The following is a 19,688-nucleotide window of genomic DNA, read 5'->3' as shown; positions in this document are numbered from 1 at the left end:
TTTCTAAAATATTTCTAAAAAGAAACCATTGATCATTAAAAGTACCTAGATGACTAGAAATATAGGTAGTGCTAAATTAGAAAATGACGTGAGCCAGATCTGTAAAGTGAATAACCTATCCTCCAATGTATGCACATTGTAGTTTTTCAGTGTCTTAATTTTGACCATTTGAATTTTGTCTTATTTTTCACTGTTAGGAATAATTTAAGTTTTCGGGTACAATTAGATGATATTAGGGCCAGGGGACATAAGGATACCCAAATGCTACTATGGCCAAGACATTCCTCCTTTTAGGATATTTTCAGGGTAAATGTATGCACAGGGGAGAATGGCAAAGGAAAGCATAGAGCTTGTTTTTTATTGGCTGGGCAGAGCACTTTGGTAAATCAGATTAGAACATTTGGACCAAAGAGATAGAAGTGAGTATGAATGAACATTCGAGTGGAGAGTGATGGTTGGGCTGCCCACTGTGCTCGAGGGGATCTTGACCCTGTTCCCACTGAGGCCCACTGGGGAGGATACCAGAATAGAAAGCCCCAAAGAACAAGTTAGCCCAGTGACTCCTGGTAAACGTGACGGTCATGCAGATGAATTTCCCTTTTTAGGATGGAGGAGGGATGATGGGCAGACAGAGCCAATACTTTGCATCCACCTGGTTTTCGTATAGCATAGCAACTCTTTCTTGCAGTCATTTGCTTTTCAGCTTTGGTCCACTCACCCCTGCTGCCTATGAGGCATCAAAAACAATGTATTAGAAACCCTTTGCAGGCTCCCCCTTTCTGAAGCAGCCCCTGTTCCCTTGCCCTTCTACCAAGTCCATGTCATCCAGCGTTTCTGAGTTACCTGTCTCAGTAACTCTGAGAGTTTCGTGGTGAATTAAATGAACTCTGTGGATTTTGTGTCTACCTTCAGAGTCTTCTCTGTGTAGGTATTGTTGTAGAGTTTCAGAAAACTGCTGTGGAGTGGATAAATAAATCAAAAGCTGCATTCAGTCCTTAAGTTAGAGGTTTCTTTTTTTAATTAGATATGTAAATTATACTTTCTTGTTTTATAAAATTGTATCACTGAGAAAAATCTCTTCTGTTTTAGTTCCACCTCTTGAAGGTTTTGTAATGAATCGAGTGCAAGGTGATTATTTTGAAACTCTACTCTATAAGATCTTTGTTTCAATAGATGAGCACACAAATGTTGCAGAGGTAAGTTTGACGACATCTCATGAAAATATAATCTCAAGATTGTAAGTTTGTGTAAAGCAAGTAAAATTATTTAATATGGTAATATGTTTTTAAAATCTCCAGGTGGGGAGATTATACCATTATTACACTTAAATGTCATTATTCTTACGTTAATTCTTATAAATGTATGTTAACATTTAAGTTAATAATTTATAATTTGGTTAACTTTCTATATGACTTTTTATACTTAAGTATTGTAGACTATATTGATCTATCCAGGAATTTTATTTTAAATGAGACAAAATTAAAGAGTAAGGAATCTTAAATTGTTATGGTCACTGCCTGGATTTGTACTATAAGGATCTTAGAGATAGGGAAAGAAGAAAGTTCTGAATTCAAAATTTATTCAGGTCTTCTAATTATTCATAATTTTAAAATTTTGCTAATTATGATTATATTAGTCTATTACAACTGTGTAATGTGCTGTTGATTCTAATAATGTAAAAATAAATTTTAATTTTATCTTCCAGCTTGCAAATGTCCTTGAGATTGATTTATCCCTGGTTAAGGTATGTTATTTTTGTGCTGATTTATTTGTGATGTGATAACTGAGTGGATTTTGCTAGTAGATTTTTATCTTGATAAGCTACTGAGAAACGAAGGCATTGAGATTGTTGTTAGCTGTCTGAGAGAGTGTGCACAGTAAAGGGGCACTTGTAAAGAGCAGGATAAGGGGCCCTGAATTGGGATTCAAACACATGGACTGAAAAGAGAGCACTCATGCAAGCAGCAGCCCAAACAGTATCTTGTAGTGAGGTCCATTAAAGCAACAACTCCTGCTTCATTAGGGGTAGATGTAGGGAGGGCAAGGCCAGAGAGGTGGAAACATTTCCTCCTATACATTTAGGAAGACCTTAAGGGAGGAGCAGGTCTACTGAAAATAGTTTCTAGTTACGGGCTGAAAATGTTTGAGAATCACTATTAGTCTATTACACTATTTTTTTCTCTACAAATATTCTGATGTCTAGTTTATTTTAAATGCTAATTAGTTTCCTTTGTATTCCTTTCAGAATGCTGTTTCAATGTATTGCCGATTGGGCTTTGCCCATAAGAAGGGACAAGTAATAAATTTGGATCAACTTCATTCATCATGGAAGAATGTTCCATCCGTAAACAGATTAAAGTAACTTATTTATTCAGTATGAGATATTAGAGTTTCCTTTTGAAAAGACATTTAATTTTACATACAGAAATTTGTTTATTTGTTTATTTATTTATTGAAAGTCTCGCTCTTGTCACCCAGGCTGGAGTGCGATGGCACGATCTTGGCTTACTGCAACTTGCACCTTCCTGTTTCATGCGATTTTTTTTTTTTTTTTTTTTTTTTTTTTGAGACGGAGTCTCCCTCTGTGCCCAGGCTGGAGTGCAGTGGCCGGATCTCAGCTTACTGCAAGCTCCACCTCCGGGGTTTACGCCATTGTCCTGACTCAGCCTCCCGAGTAGCTGGGACTACAGGTACCTGCCACCTCGCCCGGCTAGTTTTTTGTATTTTTTAGTAGAGACGGGGTTTCACCGTGTTAGCCAGGATGGTCTCGATCTCCTGACCTCGTGATCCGCCCATCTCGGCCTCCCAAAGTGCTGGGATTACAGGTTTGAGCCACCGCGCCCGGCCTCAAGCGATATTCATGCCTCAGCCTCCTGAGTAGTTGGGACTATAGGCTTGCACCACCATGCCCATCTGATTTTTGTATTTCTGGTAGAGGTGGGGTTTCACCATGTTGGCCAGGCTGGTCTCAAACTCCTGGCCCCGACAGATCCACCGGCCTTGACCTCCCAAAGTGTTGGGATTACAGGTGTGAGCCGCTGCGCCTGGCCCAGAAATTTTATTTATTCAACCTGTCAGTTGAGGTGAGCCCTATATATTAGTGATTTTTGATCTTGTGTGTGTTATGGATCTTTTTTGGAATCTTATGAAAACTAAGAAGCCTTTTCCCAGAAAAAAAACAAATACATATTTTACATAAAATCTTGAAGGGTTCTTGAATTTTTTGAAGCCTATCTGTGGATCTTAGTTAGGAACACTTGTTGTATGTAGGCAGAGCATTTTTGGGCTGCGTCTTAATTTTGGGCTTGAATATGAGACTGGATTTTGATGGATTGTTCATCATTTAAGTCTTCAGTAGATATTTTAATGTAAGGTCATTTATATGATTTTTAAAAAGCAAATGCATTCTCCATTAATAGGAGTACCTTAGATCCACAGAAGATGCTCTTGTCATGGGATGGAGGGGAAAGTAGGAGTCCTGTACAAGAAGCTTCATCGGCAACTGACACTGATACAAATAGTCAAGAAGATCCAGGTTAGCAGTAACTCAGTTTAACATAGAGCCTGTCTGTAGGTACGGCACATGTCTGGGCATGTATTCTTATAGTTGTCTTCTAGTTTTGTTTTAGATTTTATTCAATACGCAGTCTTCGAGTGTTTCACTGTGTTTTGGGCACTGTGCTAAGTCCTGGGTGTCTACAATTGACAAGAATATGGTACCTTTCTTCTAAGCATTAAATCTAAGGAGAGAGAAGAGAGTGTGACCAAACAAATTACAACAACACGGGCACCAATTATGATGCTTGTAGGGTGCAAAGAGGAAGAGACCCTTAATTGGCTAGAGAGGTTTGGGAAGCCTTCACAGAGAAGATATTATTTGAGCTAAGAATGAAGAAGAGCCTGCCAGCTGGTCAGGGAAGGAAAGCCATTTCAGCCCGAGGGAATAGTGAGGCTAAGCCCAAAGGGAAACAGCATAGTGGACAAGGCCTAGGGTTAAATGCTTTTTAATATTCTTTGCACTTCAAAATAGGTATGTCTGGAACCTTCTATGACTATGCTAGTGCCTTTTTAAAATTACGTACTTTCTGGTTATGAAATAAAGCTGAAATTAAATACTTTCACTCCAAATGGTAAGCAAAGAGTAATTTCCATTTACTTGATTTTAAATTACGGTGTTTTTCAGCTGACACAGCCAGTGTAAGCAGCCTGAGTCTGTCTACAGGACACACGAAGCGCATCGCATTCCTGTTTGACTCCACTCTTACTGCCTTCTTAATGATGGGAAATCTTTCACCAGTAAGCCCAATTCTTGTTTAAATATGAAGGTGTTTAAAGTAAATATTAGATATAAAATAATTTAATGCTTTTATATCTTTTTTAAAGTACTACATTTATTCCTGAAGCACAACTGACTTAGAGGAGTATGATAACTTTCGGGAGGGTCCTTTTGTAATTGGAAGAATTAGCCCCTCACCCCACTGATCGTTAAGTTTAAATATATTTGAAAGGATAATATAAATATTAGATATTATGATTAGCATAAAAATGGAGAGGTAAAGCTTTAATATTTTGTTTCTTTTTTTCAGAACTTGAAAAGTCATGCAGTCACAATGTTTGAAGTAGGCAAACTCTCAGATGAGTCTCTGGACAGCTTTCTCATAGAACTAGAAAAGGTAAATCTAGGTTGCATGTTAGGGGATGTTAGAGCATTTGGAATCTTGCTTGACAGAATGCCAGTTATGCAGTCTATTGATTTGAATGGGCTTTTGGTGTATTCTTGCTCGTTCCTACCTCATTCCCCAACTTGGTACTCTGACAGTCATTTAGACTTAAACATACTGAGTGGGTGAATTGATTTTGTGATTTTTAAAGTGATATGTCTACCTCATCTAATTCTTAACATAATTTGATATAATGAAGAAATGGGGTATGGAAATTTTAGTCTGTAATTTTTTAAGTTGAATTTTTTCTAAAATAACTTTACAATTTTTTTTCTGGTATGACTCTCTAAGATCACCTCTTAAGCAGTTTGATTTGAAGTTTTTGTTCCATTTACCTTGAATCTGGAACAATGTCCCTGGGTATCATATTTATGTCCGCTCTCACTATCCCTTTTAGCATCTTGAAGACTTCAGCCATATTTGCTCTTAACCACCTTTTTCCCCGTGAGTACAGCCCTAGTTTTCCTTAGCTCTAAATAAATCTGATTGCCCTTTATTGGTGTTTTTCATTCTTTGGATATTTTATTCTGTCCTCTTTGTATTCAGATAGTTTGTGTGCCTAATCTGTTCCTTGACTAATAATTTTGGTGCCTTTTGTGCTTTAGTGATGAACTTTGTATATTAAATGTGCTGTTTAGAGAATTTGTGATGATTCTGTAACTCCTTTATATCTTACAAAAAAAAAAACACAGTAACATTTTTCACTGCTCCTCCTCTGTAGGATTTTTACTTTTATAAGTGTAGAAATATGTGTGAGATAATCCTTTCCTATTAATTGGTCTCTTTTACTTTTACCTTTATACTGCCATTTATTTCTTCATGCATCTTTATTTGTTAATCCCATTTCTTATTGTATATTATCTTTTACTAATAAATTTCTTACTGTGTTACTGCACATTTCAAGTCCTGGTTTCCTGATTTTTATCTTTTTTTCACCTCAGCTAGTCTTTTATCAAATGTAGCAAATCGTAAGATCACTTCTGCTCTTATACTCACTCATAAATCTATGTTCTTTTTCATCACAAAGTCATTCTTGAGAAAGCCTTTCAGTCTGAGGCTTAGTTTTTAAAGTGGATTCTTGGCTATTTTTTAAGTAGTCTGATCTTGATTAAGATTGATTTTTTTAAATTTATGCAAATCTAATTTATTTATTTTCCCATTGGTAGACCTATCATTCCATTTTCTGTGTTGTTTCTGGGATATATGTGTCTCTACATATTAAAAGGTGACTTACTCAGAAAAGCATGCATTGAACTATAAGGCCAGCGAAGGCAGGGGTTTTGTCCATTACTCTATCCTTATCTCCTAGGGAGGTCATCGTCCATAGGAGGCACTAAGTAAATCTTTGTTGAGTGAATTTAAGCTGTGTGTTCAGCAATGGTGAACAGCTTTGTTGAATCACAGACTGCAGTGTCCCTAGTAACTGGTAATGCAGAATTGTGAACACAGTGATGAGAATTATAGGTAAAACTGGTGACCTTGGATTGGGGTACTTTCCTAGATGGAGTAGAATATGGGTTTTAGAGTTGTTCAAGCCCTCTATTTGAATCCTACATGGAACATGTAACATATAATGCTATAACTTAGCATTATTCAATTGCTAAAATTGTTAGTCTTAATTGAAGTAATTTCTATCTTCATAGATGCAGTAAAATTGGGAACTCAACCAAAACTGAGGTTAATAACTTGTTTCAGTATTGCCTGGGCAAATTTTTGATATACTACTTTTGAATAATGTCTTATATCTCTATTATATGATTATTAGAGTGAATGGCATAAAAGTGGTATTTTTGTTGCAGAATCTGTTTTCTCTTGGTTTAGGTTCAGAGCACTGGTGAAGGAGAAGCACAGAGATATTTTGATCATGCACTTACTCTGAGAAACACAATACTGTTTCTGCGTCATAACAAAGACCTAGTTGCGCAAACTGCACAGCCAGACCAACCCAATTATGGTATGATAAATATATTTAATTTTGAAGACATGATCATATGAAACCTTTTTCTAAGAAATTAAACAGATCATGCTCACTTATATAATCATCACTTACATATCTTGTATAGATAACATATTGAATTTAAAACTAGAAACCTGTTTTGTGAATTTCTTGCGTGTTAACTATTTCTTAACCTTATTTTAGTTTTTCTCTTCTCATGTGCCACTAACATTTGTAGTATTTAAATCTGTTCAATACCTACAAAAGTGTTAGAATGTTAATTTATGTAAGTAGCTGGATGGAATTTAGAACAGGCATCAGCTCTGAGGGGTGAACAAGGGCACACATTTAGTTAATGTAGGAAGCATAAAATTTCAAGAATGAAAGATTCCATCATAATGAAAAGAATAAAGAGGAGCCTTCTGCTCAAATGCTACTACAATACTTACCAAAAGATTTTACTTTTAAAAAGGAAATAGATAATTCTTTTTAAAGAGTAAAAGAAGTAGTGGCAATTTTAAGGTGTTGATGAACTTTAATGGAGCTGTTGCCTTACTGGGCACTCTCGGTTTTGTGATAGTTGGGGGTTCCCAAGCTTTACTTGAATTGATGGTGTCAGAATTTCCACCCAGATGGGGATTTGGATTCAGTTGGTTTTGAGATGTGGCGTGGCCCCCAGGAATTTGTGTTTTTGAAAGATGATTCCAGTGCTCAGCTAGGCTTGGGCACCACCGCATGAGCACTTGGCCCAAGTTCTTAGGAGTTCACAAGAGTTGTTGTGTCTTGGGGCTTCATGGGTCCTCAATACCACTGTAACATTTAATTTTGCTTAGTTTCATTTACCTAAAGGCTATTTTTCTAGCCAAGAACATCAGTTTCTTAATCATCTCCATTTTCATTTATTCTCTCACTAGCATCCGGCTTTCTTTTCAGCTCAGTTTTTAATATTGAGGGAGGATTCAGCTGTTACTTCACAAGCCGTCACATAGTTTTTGATTTACTACTTTTGAATAATGTCTTATATCTCTTATATGATTATTAGAGTGAATGGCATAAAAGTGGTATTTTTGTTGCAAAGTCTATTTTCTTTTGGTTTAGGTTCAGAGCACTGCTGAAGGAGAAGCACATGCTGGGTAGTTTACTTGAGTGAGGCTAGACTCACTTAGTATCAAGTGATACACTTCTGCAGCCTTAATATGCCTTATCTGAAGAATTACAAATTGTTGCATACTGGGGCTGTTTTTGAGATCATTCATAAATAGTTTAAACTGAGAATATTAAATCACCAAATGCCAAGAGTCTGAAGCACTTACGGGTAGGCATTTGTTGGTGGATAACCATTTTTGTGTTAATAAATACTAAATCATGTGATGAAGCAGTGGTGAGTGGCACAGTCTTGAAGATGTCTTTGGATATAAAACTCCTGGAATTTCTGGGACTTTTTAGTGCTTTATGGAGGTAATGCGTTAGATGATTTGAAATATTCTGTTAAAGCTGTCTTGAAATACATTGTCCTTTCCTGCCTATCCCGGAATCTGAGAATGTTAGAGAGTACTGGTGAGCCGTGAAGTGTAACTCCTATTATAGATAAAGAAATTGGAGTTTATATTAGCTAAATCTTCTGCTTGTTTTTAGTCATCAAAGCCCATATTATTAGTAAATGGAAGAGCCAGGAATGGAAGACTTGAATCCATGTCTGTTGAATTTTTTTCCATTGCCCTGTCCCTTGTATTACCTTCTCTTGAACGCTAAGCTTTGTATTGATTTACTCATAAACATTTGTTGCTTGGTAATCTGGGCTAAACTTTTTCCCCATGAATAGTCAGTGTACCATGAAGTAAGTTAAATGGTAAATCTAAACCTATTCTCTATGAAAATAGTCCCGTGCAATCCTAACCTTTAAGGTGGGTTTAGTGTTAGACTGTTCCTGACACTAGTTGGAGATTTAATTGCTTAGAATAATTTCTGGGTCTCCAAAGTTAAATTTGATGAATGCCTCCCCTTAAGACCAAACCTGCAATTATTTATGAAATTTCATTTTTGCTACTAGCACTTCTTAGCTGAGCTCCTCATCTGAATTGCAGAACATGGAAACCGATTGGCATGACTGTTTCTCAGTTTTTCTCATGATGGTGTACATTAGTACCATTCTCAATGCATGAGAAAGGTCATTCGTTCGATATAGAGGTTATCTTAGGGCATTAAGGCTTCATGCTTGCCCTGTTGAGAAATGTTGCTTTCTGCAGGTACTGGGCTTGGTAACTGAACCTTACTCTTTTTTTAGAAAAGAAATTCTCTGCCGGGCGTGGTGGTTCATGCCTGTAATACCAGCACTTTGGGAGCTCGAGGTGGGCAGATCACTTGAGGTTAGGAGTTTGAGACTAGACTGACCAACATGGTGAAACCCCTCTTTACTAAAGATATAAAAATTAGCCAAGTGTGGTGGCAGGCACCTGTAATCCCAGCTATTCGGGAGGCTGAGGCGGGAGAATTGCTTGAACCTGGGAGGCTGAGGTTGCAGTGAGCTGAGATGGCGCCACTGCACTCCAGCCTGGGCAACAGAATGAGACTCCGTCTCAGAAGAAAAAAAAGAAATCCTCTAGTGTTGGTGTTTTAAGCACCTTGTTTGAGTAAAATAATTTTATTTTTATGTTACTAATAATTTATACTTTGAATATATCATGTAGTACTTGTTATCCATTATAAAACAAAAGCGTTGTGATATTATACAAGCAAACTCTCTTATACGTGGAACTAGTTTCTTAGTCCTAAGAGTCCTTAATCCTTTGATTTCAAATAGCATGGGACACTGCTTGTACATAAAAGTGATGTTTGGTCTATTTTTTTCTCATTTTATAAGCATGATTTTCCCCCCAGGTATCTTTGTCTTTAAAAAGACATTGTTTAACTGTGATTAGTATAAGTCAGACATAAAAACCACTGTTTATAATTTGGCAGCCTAGTACTGTGGAAATGTTTAGGAATTAAACCACGTTTTGTAGGAAAGCAATCACAGTTGTAAAGCTATAAGAAATGTGTTCTAACCACCATGAAATCTTTGGACTTCTTACTTTCCCTGTTTTAGTATATATTATCTATACTTGACATTGATAATGTTGAATTTTGCCTGAAGGTTAAGACATCCCCTCACCCTTCTGTGTTTTGGGAAGGGGCTTAGTGCAAGGACACACTTTTTCCCCATATGACTTAGATGAGATTCAAAGGTGAATTCCCCGCTCCTTTCTGTTCACTTGTGACAAGGTCAGAAACAGATCCTCCACATTCCCTTGCTTTGCCTCATAAGCAGTGGGCCGAACTGCCTGTTCTGAATTATCAGTCAGAACAAAATGCTTGTTAGCCAAAGCTTGTTTAAGCTTCTGTCCTTCTAGCTCCGTGAAGTTTGTCTCACCCTCAGCCTGAGCAAGGTGTATCCCTTGCTTTAGGACCCCTCCCAGAAAATATGCTGACCTTATGGTTAAACATTCTGTGATCTGCTATCCAGTACCTCACCCTGTCATCCCCCTTCCTCACACCCAGTGCTTTCCATCTACCCTTCATTGGTGATGTTAATTTTGATCACCCAGTTAATGGATTGTCTGATTTTTCCACTGTATCGTCAACTATTTTTTTTCCCTCACAACTGATAAGCAATCTGTGGGGAGATACTTTGAGGCCATGCAGATATCCCACTCCTCATCAGTGTTTCCTCCTAGATTTAGAATCCATTGGTGGTTCTTGCCTGAACCATTCTGTATTTTGATGGTTGGAGATTGGTCATTTTTCCCCCACTTTAGCACTTCTGCCGTATTTAACAGTTGTGACCAGGCATTCTCTCGTATTCTCTGTATGAATTTAGGAATTCTTATTTTTTCAGTAGTCTGTGATTAGTCATTGTTGCCTCTCAATTATTTTTGTGCCCCAGTTTTCTCAGATTTTGCCGTGAGAATTTCCTTTAAGCTTGCTCCTGTCTCCTTTCTCCTTATGACATGCCTCCAGTTTTCTCCCCTAAGCAATTCTTTACTTTCTGGCCAAGCAATAAGATCTTATTGTGTGTTTATTCTGCCTCAGTCCTGGAATCAGCCATTTTTCCTAGAAGCCTAATTTCTTTTACTGGGGATTGCTATTAGAGACCAAGATACTGGTGTTAGTTGTGCTCATTGCTTCTAGGCATTTTCAGGAGGCCATTATATATATATACACACACATATATATATATATTTTTAGATATATTCTTGCTTGAAGGAGGAGATAGCTACCTTGATCTTCGGAAGTTTCTTTTAACGTTAAATATCTCTTTTTAGAGAGCAATAGGATTTGGTATTTTTCAAAAGGATTAAGAATAAGAATGCTGAAAATCTGTTGTATGTTGAGTGAGTTCATGCTTTATGGACCGGAAATCTAGGATACACATTTCCAAATGAGGAGCTCTTGCTCCTATACTAAAATGAGGACTTGGCCATGATTCTCTTTGTAGAGATCGGAAACTGGAGGAGAGAAGCACATAGCTTCTCCTGGGACTTAGGCTTTCCTAATACAGTTGACAAGTGAACAACATGGCTATGAATTGCACACATGCACTTATGGGCTGCTTTTTATGAGTAAACGTGTTAGAACATTTTTTGGAAATTTGTGATGATTTGAAAAAACTTGCAGGCAAACCAGATGTTGAAGAAGTTAAGGAAAAGTTACATGTATCGTGTATGTATAAAATACATCTAGATACTAGTCTATTTTGTCATTTGTTACCATAAAATACATACAGATCCATTATAAAACATTCAAACATATCAGAACTTAATGCACACATTTACAGATTGCACAGCGACATTGCAGTTGAGAGAAATGTAAATAAATGGAAACATATAGTATTAAGCCATAACTGCATAAAATTACCTGTAGTACATATTATACTACTGTAATAATTTTGTAGATATCTCTTGTTGCTCTTGTGATGAGCTCAAGTATTGTATCTACTTGAGTACCTGCTTAAAATACTCTGTGACACTGATCATCTTTGGGTGAGCAATGTGTCTTTACGTTAAATTGCCCATTACAGTTAAAAGTGATCTCTCGTGGTTCTCTCATATTTTTCATTGATTTAGTGCAGTACCATAAACCTTGAATAACACTAGGGGAGCCATACAGAGAGCCACTAGTGATGCTGGAAATTCTCCCAAGAAGCAGAGAAAAGTCGTAACATTACAAGAAAAAGTTGAATTGCATGGTATGTACTGCAGATTGAGCTCTGCAGCTGCAGTTGCCCATCATTTCAGGATAGGTAAATCAGTGTAAAAGACGACTGTTAAATAAGAGAAGGAAATTTATGAAGCTGTTTGTACCTCTATGCCAACAGGCATGAAAACATTGCACTTTTTGCAAAATACTTTCTTTTTCTCATATTGAAAATGCAGCTTTTATGTCAGTGCAGGATTGCTATAAGAAAGGCATACCTATAGACTCTAATATGATTTGAGAAAAAGCAAAGTCATTATGACAAAGCAAATGAAAGATAATATTCTCTTAAGCTGGGGAATTTAATGCTAGCAAAGGATGGTTTAATAATTTTAAGAGGTTTGGCTTAAAAACTGTTAAGATAGCAGGAGAAGAAATTTCTGTTGACCGAGAGGCAGCAGATGAGTTCCCAGATGCTAGTATGTTTTGATCTGTGTCCCCACCCAAATCTCATGTCTAATTGTAATCCCCAGTGTTGGAGGTGGGGCTTGGTGGGAGGTTATTGGATCATGGGGGCAGTTTCTCATGGTTTAACACCTCCTCCTCCCCCCCGCCCACCAAAGCTGTCATCACGATAGTGAGTTCTCACGATATCTGGTTGTTTAAAAGTGTGTGCACGTTCCCCATCTCTCTCTTCCTCCTGCTCCGGCCATGTTAAGATGTGCCTGCTTCCCTTTCACCTTCTGCCATGATTGTCAGCTTCCTAAGGCCTCCTCAGAAGCAGAGGCCATTCCGCTTCCTGTATAGCCTGCAGAACCATGAACCAATTAAACCTATTTTCTTCATAAATTACCCAGTCTGAGATATTTCTTTATAGCAATGCAAGAATGGAGTAATACAGATACCATTAAGAAAATCATTGAGGAGAAGGGATATCTGCCTGAAGAGGTCTTTAATGCATGCAAAAGTGTCCTGTTCTGGAAAAAAATGGCATAAAGGACATTTATTAATAAGGAAGAGAAATGAGCACCAGGATTTAAGGCAGAAAGGGACAGGCTTACTACTGTTTTGTGCAAATGTAGTCAGGTTTCTGGTCAGGACTGCCCTTATCTATAAAGCTGCTGAGCCTTGAAGGGAAAAGATAAATGCCAGCTGCCAGTCTTTTGGCTGTACAGCAGAAGGGCCTGGGCAATAAGAACCCCTTTTCTGGACTAGTTCCTTTGATGTTTTTGTCCCTGAAGTCAGGAAGTACCTTGCCAGTAAGGGACTGCCTTTAAAGTTCTTTTGGTACTGGACAGTGGTCCTGGTGAACCCACGCAGAACCCGCATGAGTTCAACACTGAAGACATTGAAGTGATCTGCTTGCCCCAAACACAGTCTCTGATTCAGCCTCTAAATCAGGGGGTCATAGTGACCTTTAAGGCTCTTTACCCACAGTACTCTATAGAAAGGATTGTCTGCACTATGGAAGAGAACTCTAATAGAACCTCATGAAAGTCTGGAAGAATTACACCCCTGAAGATGCCATCATTGTTTTAGAAAAAGCTGTGAAGGCCATCAAGCCTAAAATAATAAATTTCTGCTGGAGAAAACTGTCTAGATGTTGTACCTGACTTCACAGGGTTTACAACAGAGCTAATCTAGGAAATAATGAAAGAGATTTTGGATATGGCTAAAAGGTGGGGAGTGAAGGGCTTTTTTTATTTTTTTTTGGAGATGGAGTCTCGCTCTGTTATCCAGGTTGGAGTGCAGTGGCACAATCTCGGCTCATTGCGGCCTCTGCCTCCCGGGTCAACCGATTCCCCTGCCTCAGCCTCCCGAGTAGCTGGGACAACGGGTATGTGCTACCACACCCAGCTAATTTTTTGTATTTTAGTAGAGACAGGGTTTCACCATGTTGACCAGGATGGTCTCGATCTCCTGACCTCATGATGCGCCCACCTTGGCCTCCCAGAGTGCTGGGATTACAGGCATGAGTCACTGCGCCCAGCCCGAAGCGTTTTAAGATACCGGTCTTGGCTGGGCGTGGTGGCTCATGCCTGTAATCCCAACACTTTGGGAGGCCAAGGCGGGCAGATGATGAGGTCAGGAGATAGAGACCATCCTGGCCAACATAGTAAAACCTTGTCTTTACTAAAAATACAAAAATTACCTGGGCGTGGTGGTGGCACCTGTAGTCCCAGCTACTCGGGAGACTGAGGCAGGAGAATCACTTGAACCTGGGAGACAGAGGTTGCAGTGAGCTGAAATGGTGCCACTGCACTCCAGCCTGGCGTCAGAGAGACTCCGTCTCAAAAAAAAAAAAAAAAAAAAAAAAAAAAGATATGGGTCTTGAAATTCAAGAGCTAATAGATAGACACCTTGATGGAGATGGGTGCTTCCAAATGAGTGCCAGACAGTGAGGAAGACATAGAAAAAGCAGTGCCAGAAAACAAATCGACATTAGAGCGTCTGGCAGGGTTCTGATTATTCAAGACTGCTTTTGACTTCTGTGCACTCTTCTATGATACAGACACTGAAACTAAAGCAGATGGCAGAAGAAGAATTGGTACTGTATAGAGACATTTTTAGATAACGTTAAGAAACAAGAAAGTTAGAGGGAACTTACAGTGTGTTTCCGTAAAGTTACGCCGAGCATGCCTGCCTCTCCTGCCTCCCCTTCCAGCTCTTCTGCCTCTGTTACCTCGGAGACAACAAGCCCAGCCCTTCCTCTTCTTCCTCCTCTTCAACCTATTTCCTGTGAAGACGAGGATAAAGACCTTTATGATGATCCACTTCCACTTAATAGTAATATATTTTTTCTTCCTTATGATTTTTTTCTAGCTTTATTGTAAGAATATAGCATATAGTACATATAACATATAAAATATGTATTAATCAACTGTTCATGTTATTGGTAAGGCTTCCAGTCAGCAGTAGGCTATTAGTAGTTAAGTCATTGGGAGGTCTGAAGTTATATACAGATTTTTGACTGTGCCAGGGGTCAGCATCTGTAACTCCTCTGTTCGAGGGTCAGTGGTATGCCACTGTTGTAGAGTGGCTCCAGATGGAGAGAGGAAGTACGGTAAAACAAGTACATCTTGTTGCAGTAAAAAGTAACCTGAAGTAGATGATTGTCTGTCTAGACCAAAGAATAAAACGTTTTAGCTTTGCATCTTAAAGTATCTTGGTGGTCTCCTAGGAAATTTGGTGCTTCTTAATAGAGTTACTCTACCTTAAAAAGAAAATTTAAAATCTTAAGTCAGTTATCAATATTGCATCTTCAATATTTTTGTTTCACACTGTCAGTCTTTTATTCTCTGTGTGTGCTTGATCATAACTCAGGTTTTCCTCTGGATCTCTTACGCTGTGAAAGCCTTCTTGGTCTGGACCCTGCAACTTGCAGCAGAGTTCTAAACAAAAATTACACACTGCTTGTTTCCATGGCTCCCCTCACCAATGAAATCCGGCCTGTCAGCAGCTGCACCCCTCAGGTAAAGACCTACTTGGAGGATCCACTTGGTAGTGTCATGAGTCCCGTCAGTTTTGTTTTCTTTATCTGCAGATACCAACTATTAAAATCACTGAATCATAGAAAGCAATTTTGTATTTTATGCCTTTGTAAGATGATATGTTCAATTTGTGGAGTGTAATTGGTATATTTTATATATGTATCACCTAGTGACTTGTGACACATTGGATTAAAATTTATTCCTTTACAGAATATTTTAAAGAGAATGTTTTAGGATGCTCCAAAAAGGAAGCTGGCATCATTCTGAGGGATCAGATAAATTTAATTAGGAAAAGTTAAATGTCTTCGAAGTGGGGCTGTGATACTGAATAAGCTGAAAAGAAAAGATGGTGCTTGAAAGCTAGAACTCTGGTTAACTGTATAATTTATATGTGAAAATTCCTTCTGGACTTTTACTTAAGAAAAAAATATATATATATCAGTTGCATTCATTTGTATACTTAACAAGGAAGTTGTGGCCTGTGCCATTTTCAGAGTGGAGATTATGTTGCTGTTCTTCAGTGCTACATCTTACCTGGTTTCCTAGATAATGCAGGGTTCAATGATGTAGCAGAAAGGAAGGGATTCTTGTACAGTTAATTTGCCTATGTTCTAGCTGCCTCAGTGAGGATCCTGTCTTCACACCAGTTTTGTCTTTAATATTCAACAAGAGATTTGCATCTAACTAACCTTTTTAAAATAATTCTTTGTGCATACCCCCCAACCTCCTCTTATTCTTTAACACAACCTCCAGACATGGTAGGAATCCATGAACTGCCGAATAAATGGTAAAATGGATGGAAGGGTAGGTGATTTCTTTTGTGAAAATTGTATGTGATTAATGATAATAATAGCTAACACTTTAATATCAAGTTTATTATATTCCAGGTACTATTTTAAGCTTTTTCAACAACCTTACAACATCCTCTTGAGGTAGATTCTTTATTGCTATTTTATAGATTGAGCAAAATGAGGCACAGAGAGCTTAAGTAATCTTCTTAAGGTGATATGGCTGGATGGATAAAACCAAAATTCTAAACTAGGCAGTCTTCTCCAGAGTCCATTCTCTTAATTGAAATGACAAGACATAATTTCTTAATTCCAGTATAAAATTGAAACTATTTTAATGAAACATTTAAAGTTTATTTTCATGAGGATAATTACAGTTAACATTTATGTGAAGGGATTTGCTGTTTGTAAGACTGTTCTCGGTCACTTATGTAACACTTTATTATAACTTTATCTTAACTGTTCTATGATTGTAGCATATTGGACCAGCTATCCCAGAAGTCAGCTCTGTCTGGTTTAAACTGTACATTTATCATATCACTGGACAAGGACCACCATCCCTTTTATTGTCCAAAGGTACAAGACTTCGAAAACTGCCAGATATATTTCAGGTATGTGTGTGAGGTTTGGATGGTTTTTTTGTGTGTGTGTGAGCAGTACACTAGATAACTTCTTAATATTTTCCTTATTTCTGAATGCCATTTTACCTGTTAATTTCTTTTCGATAGAGTTATGATCGATTGCTAATAACATCTTGGGGTCATGATCCTGGAGTAGTTCCTACCTCAAATGTGCTCACGATGTTGAATGATGCTTTAACACATTCTGCAGTTTTAATTCAGGTACATTTATCTTATTTGAAATAATCAATTTTGACTTTTGATTGTAAAGATGATGATTTTTCTAGCTTTCTATATTGAGTTGTAATAAAATATCAGTCATTCGAAATTTATAAAGTTGAATGTAAAAAATCAGAGATGTGGATTTTAGTCCTGGCCCTTTGGCAGTGTGGGAGTGGCAGAAATAACATGAACTTTAAGGTTAGACCCAGGTTTGCATTGCAGCCTACCTTCTGCTAGCTGCGTGACAACAATTTTTTTTTTTTTAATAATAGCTTTACAGTAGTTTCCCCATCTGTGGGGGATATGTTCCAGAACCCCCAGGGGATGCCTGAAACCACCAATAGTAACCCTATATATAGTATGCGTTTTCCTATACATACATATGATAAAGTTTCATTTATAAATCAGACACAGTAAGAGATTAACAATTACTAATAAGAAAATAGCATACTGTAATACAAGTTATATGAATGTGGTCTCTCTCAAAATATCTTGTTATACTATACTCAGCTATTTTTCAGACCTTGGTTGACCACAGATAATAACTAAAACCATGGAAAGCAAAACCTCAGATAAAAGGAGACTACTGTATTGAGTATATAATTCACATACTGTACAACTCACCAATTTAAATTGTGCATTTAGTGGGTTTTAGTGTGTTCACAGATATGTACAGCCATCACCACACTCAATTTTAGCACATTTCATTACCTTAAAAAGAAACCCTGCATCCTTTCGTGATCACTCTTCTATTTTCTCCCCGCTACTCCCCTCCTTCCCCCTAGTCTTAAACAACATTAATCTACTTGTTGTCTCTACAGATTTTCCTAATCTGGGCATTTATATGCATGGAATTATATATAACGTGGTCTTTTGTGACTGGCTTCCTTCATTTAATATAATGTTTTCAAGGTTCATCATGTTGTTGTATCAATACTTCATTCCTTTTTATGGCCAAATAATGTTCCATTGTATGGATATGCCACGTTTTGTTTATTCCTCCATCAGTTGGTGGACATGTGGGTTGTTTTCACCTTTTGGCCATTATGAAGAATGCTGTCATAAACATTTGTGTACAAGTTTTTCTGTGGACATACGTTTTCATTTCTCTTGGCTATATATATATAGGGATGGAATTACTGGGTCATATGGTAATTCTATGTTTAAACATTTAAGGAACTGCCAGACTGTCTTGCAAAGTGGCTGCATCATTTTACATTCCCACAGACACTTGATATTATGTGGCTTTTGGATGATAACCACCCTAGGGGGTGTAGAGTGGTATCTCATTATAGTTTTGATTTACATTTTCCCTGTGGCTACTGATGTTGAGCCTCTGTGTGTGCTTATTGGGCTGTGTGGCATTTTTGTGATAAACCTTACACTTTATTTCCCACCTATAACATGGAGATGCCAATATCTATTGTATAATAACAAACACTTATAATAATAGCCGCTAATGGTAAGGTAGGCAGTTTATGTTCATAGAATTGAGAGAATGAAATGAAAATGTACGTATCAAATGTGTAGCACACTTTTCTGGCACATAATAGGTTCTCTGTAAAGATGTTGTCAGTTCATCCATCTTAACAATTGAATGTGCTTATTTTGTGCTAATTAATGTGAATATGCAAATAAGACAAGACCCACCATCTTCAAGGAATTTAAGGATGGTGGGAAAAGGCGCATAAGCACTCAGTTTCAGTTTATCGAATAGAATTACATATAGTGGAAGACTTAAAAAGAAGTATCCAGTCCAGCCTTAGGGCAAGGAGAAGGGCTTAGGAGAGGTTCCTTAGAAAAAGTGAGACCCAGGCTGAATACAAAAGGAGGGGTCAGGATGATTAAATCTCTGGGCAAGGAATTTTTTTTTTTTTTTTAATTTGCTGCTATTTTTCTAGTGCCCAGCACAGTGCTCAGGTCATAGTAGTTGTCCAGTTAGTGTTTGTGGAATAAATAAATAAGAATATGAAGTGACATAGCATGCCAGGGCCAATAGCTGTTCGGTGTTTTTGAGCGGTGAGCTGGAGTGTGAGGGAGTCGTGGTCAGAGATGAGTCTGAAGAAGTAGGTGGGCCCTGCAGTGCCACGTGCCTTGAGTGTTCTGCTGTGGAGCTGAGACGTTGACCTGTAGATTCATGGTAGCAATTACAGGGGGGTAACTGGGATTAACGTGGTCAAATGTGTTTTAGGAATCAACCTTGGGATGATATTGAGAATGGAAGGGAGTGGGGAGACACCTGCAACAAGAAGACCAGTTAGGACTGTGTGTAGTAGTTTAGATAAGAGATAAAGATAGCCTGGATCAAGGACATGGTAATAAGAATTGAAAGGAAAAACGGATTTAAGAACTACTACAAATACACAATTAATAGAATTGATCAGATATCTGAGAAAGAGATGGGAAGAGGGAAGAAAGATTCTGAGGTATTTGGCTTATGAAGGTAGAAGGATGGTGATGCCACTACTCTAACAAACGCGGGAGGTGGTGATACCACTACTCTAGGGAACACGGGAGGAGGTGATATCGCGGGAGGTGGTGATACCACTACTCTAGGGAACACAGGAGGAGGAGCACATTTATGGGGCAGTTGATGCATTGTGTTTATGTGGTGCCTGTGGTAACTGGAAATATTCTGAAATTCAGATGAGAGGTTAGACAAGAGTGATTAAGTGTGTCAGCATCAGCTGGGAGATGGTAGTTGAAACCATGAGAGGATGAAATTAGCCAGGGAAAAT

General features: G+C 38.0%; 1 protein-coding gene across 3 annotated transcripts in view; it reads left to right on the top strand.

The window, feature by feature from the left end:
- The window catches only part of LOC105468486 (family with sequence similarity 91 member A1), a 48,253-nt gene that overhangs the window by 16,503 nt on the left and 12,062 nt on the right, over positions 1–19,688 (top strand). For all 3 annotated transcript variants that reach the window (XM_011718686.3, XM_071067850.1, XM_071067851.1), the window contains 10 exons: positions 1,090–1,196; positions 1,706–1,744; positions 2,246–2,358; positions 3,420–3,535; positions 4,184–4,296; positions 4,587–4,673; positions 6,543–6,675; positions 15,154–15,302; positions 16,585–16,719; positions 16,837–16,950. In XM_011718686.3, coding sequence (XP_011716988.2) covers positions 1,090–1,196; positions 1,706–1,744; positions 2,246–2,358; positions 3,420–3,535; positions 4,184–4,296; positions 4,587–4,673; positions 6,543–6,675; positions 15,154–15,302; positions 16,585–16,719; positions 16,837–16,950 — 1,106 coding nt within the window. The remainder of the gene's footprint in view (positions 1–1,089; positions 1,197–1,705; positions 1,745–2,245; positions 2,359–3,419; positions 3,536–4,183; positions 4,297–4,586; positions 4,674–6,542; positions 6,676–15,153; positions 15,303–16,584; positions 16,720–16,836; positions 16,951–19,688) is intronic.

The sequence above is a fragment of the Macaca nemestrina genome, chromosome 8 (assembly GCF_043159975.1).
Source record: "Macaca nemestrina isolate mMacNem1 chromosome 8, mMacNem.hap1, whole genome shotgun sequence".
Classification (NCBI taxonomy): domain Eukaryota; kingdom Metazoa; phylum Chordata; class Mammalia; order Primates; family Cercopithecidae; genus Macaca; species Macaca nemestrina.
Note: the sequence above shows the minus strand (reverse complement) of the source record. Positions and strands in the feature narration are given on the sequence as shown.